Source organism: Cyprinodon variegatus, unplaced genomic scaffold (genome assembly GCF_000732505.1).
Source record: "Cyprinodon variegatus isolate N-32 unplaced genomic scaffold, C_variegatus-1.0 Scaffold750, whole genome shotgun sequence".
Lineage (NCBI taxonomy): Eukaryota > Metazoa > Chordata > Actinopteri > Cyprinodontiformes > Cyprinodontidae > Cyprinodon > Cyprinodon variegatus.
The window spans coordinates 348874-350688 of NW_015151203.1; the positions used below are offsets into that span (position 1 = coordinate 348874).

Sequence of the window (1815 nt, forward strand, 5' to 3'; positions counted from 1 at the left end):
AAATTCGTTGCCAACGCTTTTAAAAGTCGATTTTTATCTATTTTATCGATTCGTTGTTGCAGCCCTACTTCACTCCAGAGGAAAGCCCCGCCCCCAGAAGTGAAGAGAAAGTGATCTGGAAAACACGATTTGAAAATAACAGAAATCGTAAAAACTCGAATAGACAAAGAGAAAATTTTGAAGAAAAAAAAAAAGGAAGGTTTACCCCTAAAACAAATTTTCAATTTTCCCTTTAAAAATGTTTCAAAATGTGATTTCTGGATCGACTCTTTTGCAAATTGCCTTTTAGAACATTTTTTTGCAACAATAATGCAACAAAAGTCCCTCCATAGATCCTATATTTCAGTCTTTCAGTTTAATCGGATCCTAGCTGTAAATGTTTTAGTAAATAACGGAATTCATTGAAGTTACTTGTTTATCGAGGACAAACGGCTTTAAATCAATGGTCCTTCATGGGCTGATGCTCTACGATCTAGAAAAGGCGTTTCTAGGTGAGCAGCATCTCTGACCTGTGCGGATGAGAGAAATTCTCGTGGAAGGCGTCTTGGAGCTTCGCCGCGATGTCATCAACGTGGACGGGAATCAAGCTGCCGTACTGCTGCAGAGACTCTTCCAGAAGGCCTGATGGGAGGAGCAAACGTTGGGTTTCTCTACTTCAATCCATGCAGGTCAAACACACACAGTCACGTAGAGTTATATAGGATTACATGGCATCTCAGAGACTCTTTGTCATTTTTTCATTAAAAAAAATGGCTTGTAGAGCCAAATTTGTGGTTTTCTGTGTGTATTTAAATAATTTTACAATAAATTTTTAATCATTTTACATGAATTGTATTTAACCATAATGTTTTTTTATGTAATTGGTATTGTAATTTTATCTTGTGTTTATTTTTAAGGTTGCCTTTTTTATATCTGGCTGGGGGACTAGCGATGAAAATTAGCACTCCTTAGCTAACTCGGGTATATTTACATTGTTTTAATGTTGATTAATGTAAATTGTCCCCTTTCAAATTAACAATGAATGAAAAAAAAAAATGAAATGTATAATTTAGTGACTGAAAAGGGCAATAAAGAAGTGAAACTGAATGAAACCTGATTCCTGCTTTCCTTATGAGTCTGTGCCGCCACAGAAGCTCGTTAACTGAGAGAATAAATCAACCAACGCAGCTTTTTTTAAGGTGGATTATCCTGACATCAGTCCAGCCGATCCCTGATATCTGCTGCCAATATTTTTAGGCCCAGTCAGTGGGGGAGGGGCGGCCTAGTGGTTAGGGCATAGAGCTGGGAATCCTGAGGGTCTGAGTTCAACCCCCACTCCCACAGACTGACACTCTGGGTCCCTGAGCAAGACCCTTAACCCCACACTGCTCCCTGGGCACCGCACAATGGCAGCCCACTGCTACCCAGGGGGAGGGGTTAAATGCAGAGGGTTCATTTCTCCAATGTGAGATCAATTAAGTTCAATTAAAATCAATTTAAATACAGTGCACCCACCATTTTTTTTTTACAACAGCCACCTGCCTGGCACCGCACAGAAACATGCCTCACTGGTTAGGTGTTTCATTTTATTGTTTAAATCTATTTATTAGTGATGGGTCCATTAACCCCGATGTATGGGTGCACGCATGGAGCCCATAGATCAAAACGCTGCATCGGTGCGCGAGTCGTTTCCAGAAAGTCATGTGACCGATACAGGAGTTGTTTCTAACCGACTGACTCACTAAACTGTTTTTAAAAACATCTGTCAACATGATGCATCTGCTAAAAATTTTTTTTTCATATTTTGCGGATTATTATTAAAATGATCCAGAATTT

At 39.3% G+C, this 1815-nt stretch overlaps 1 protein-coding gene across 1 annotated transcript in view; it reads right to left on the bottom strand.

Annotated features, from left to right (window-relative positions):
- The window catches only part of LOC107098135 (sentrin-specific protease 3-like), a 39467-nt gene that overhangs the window by 22394 nt on the left and 15258 nt on the right, over positions 1-1815 (bottom strand). Inside the window, exon 5 of the mRNA XM_015395620.1 lies at positions 510-621. Within this exon, the coding sequence (XP_015251106.1) occupies positions 510-621 (112 nt within the window). The remainder of the gene's footprint in view (positions 1-509; positions 622-1815) is intronic.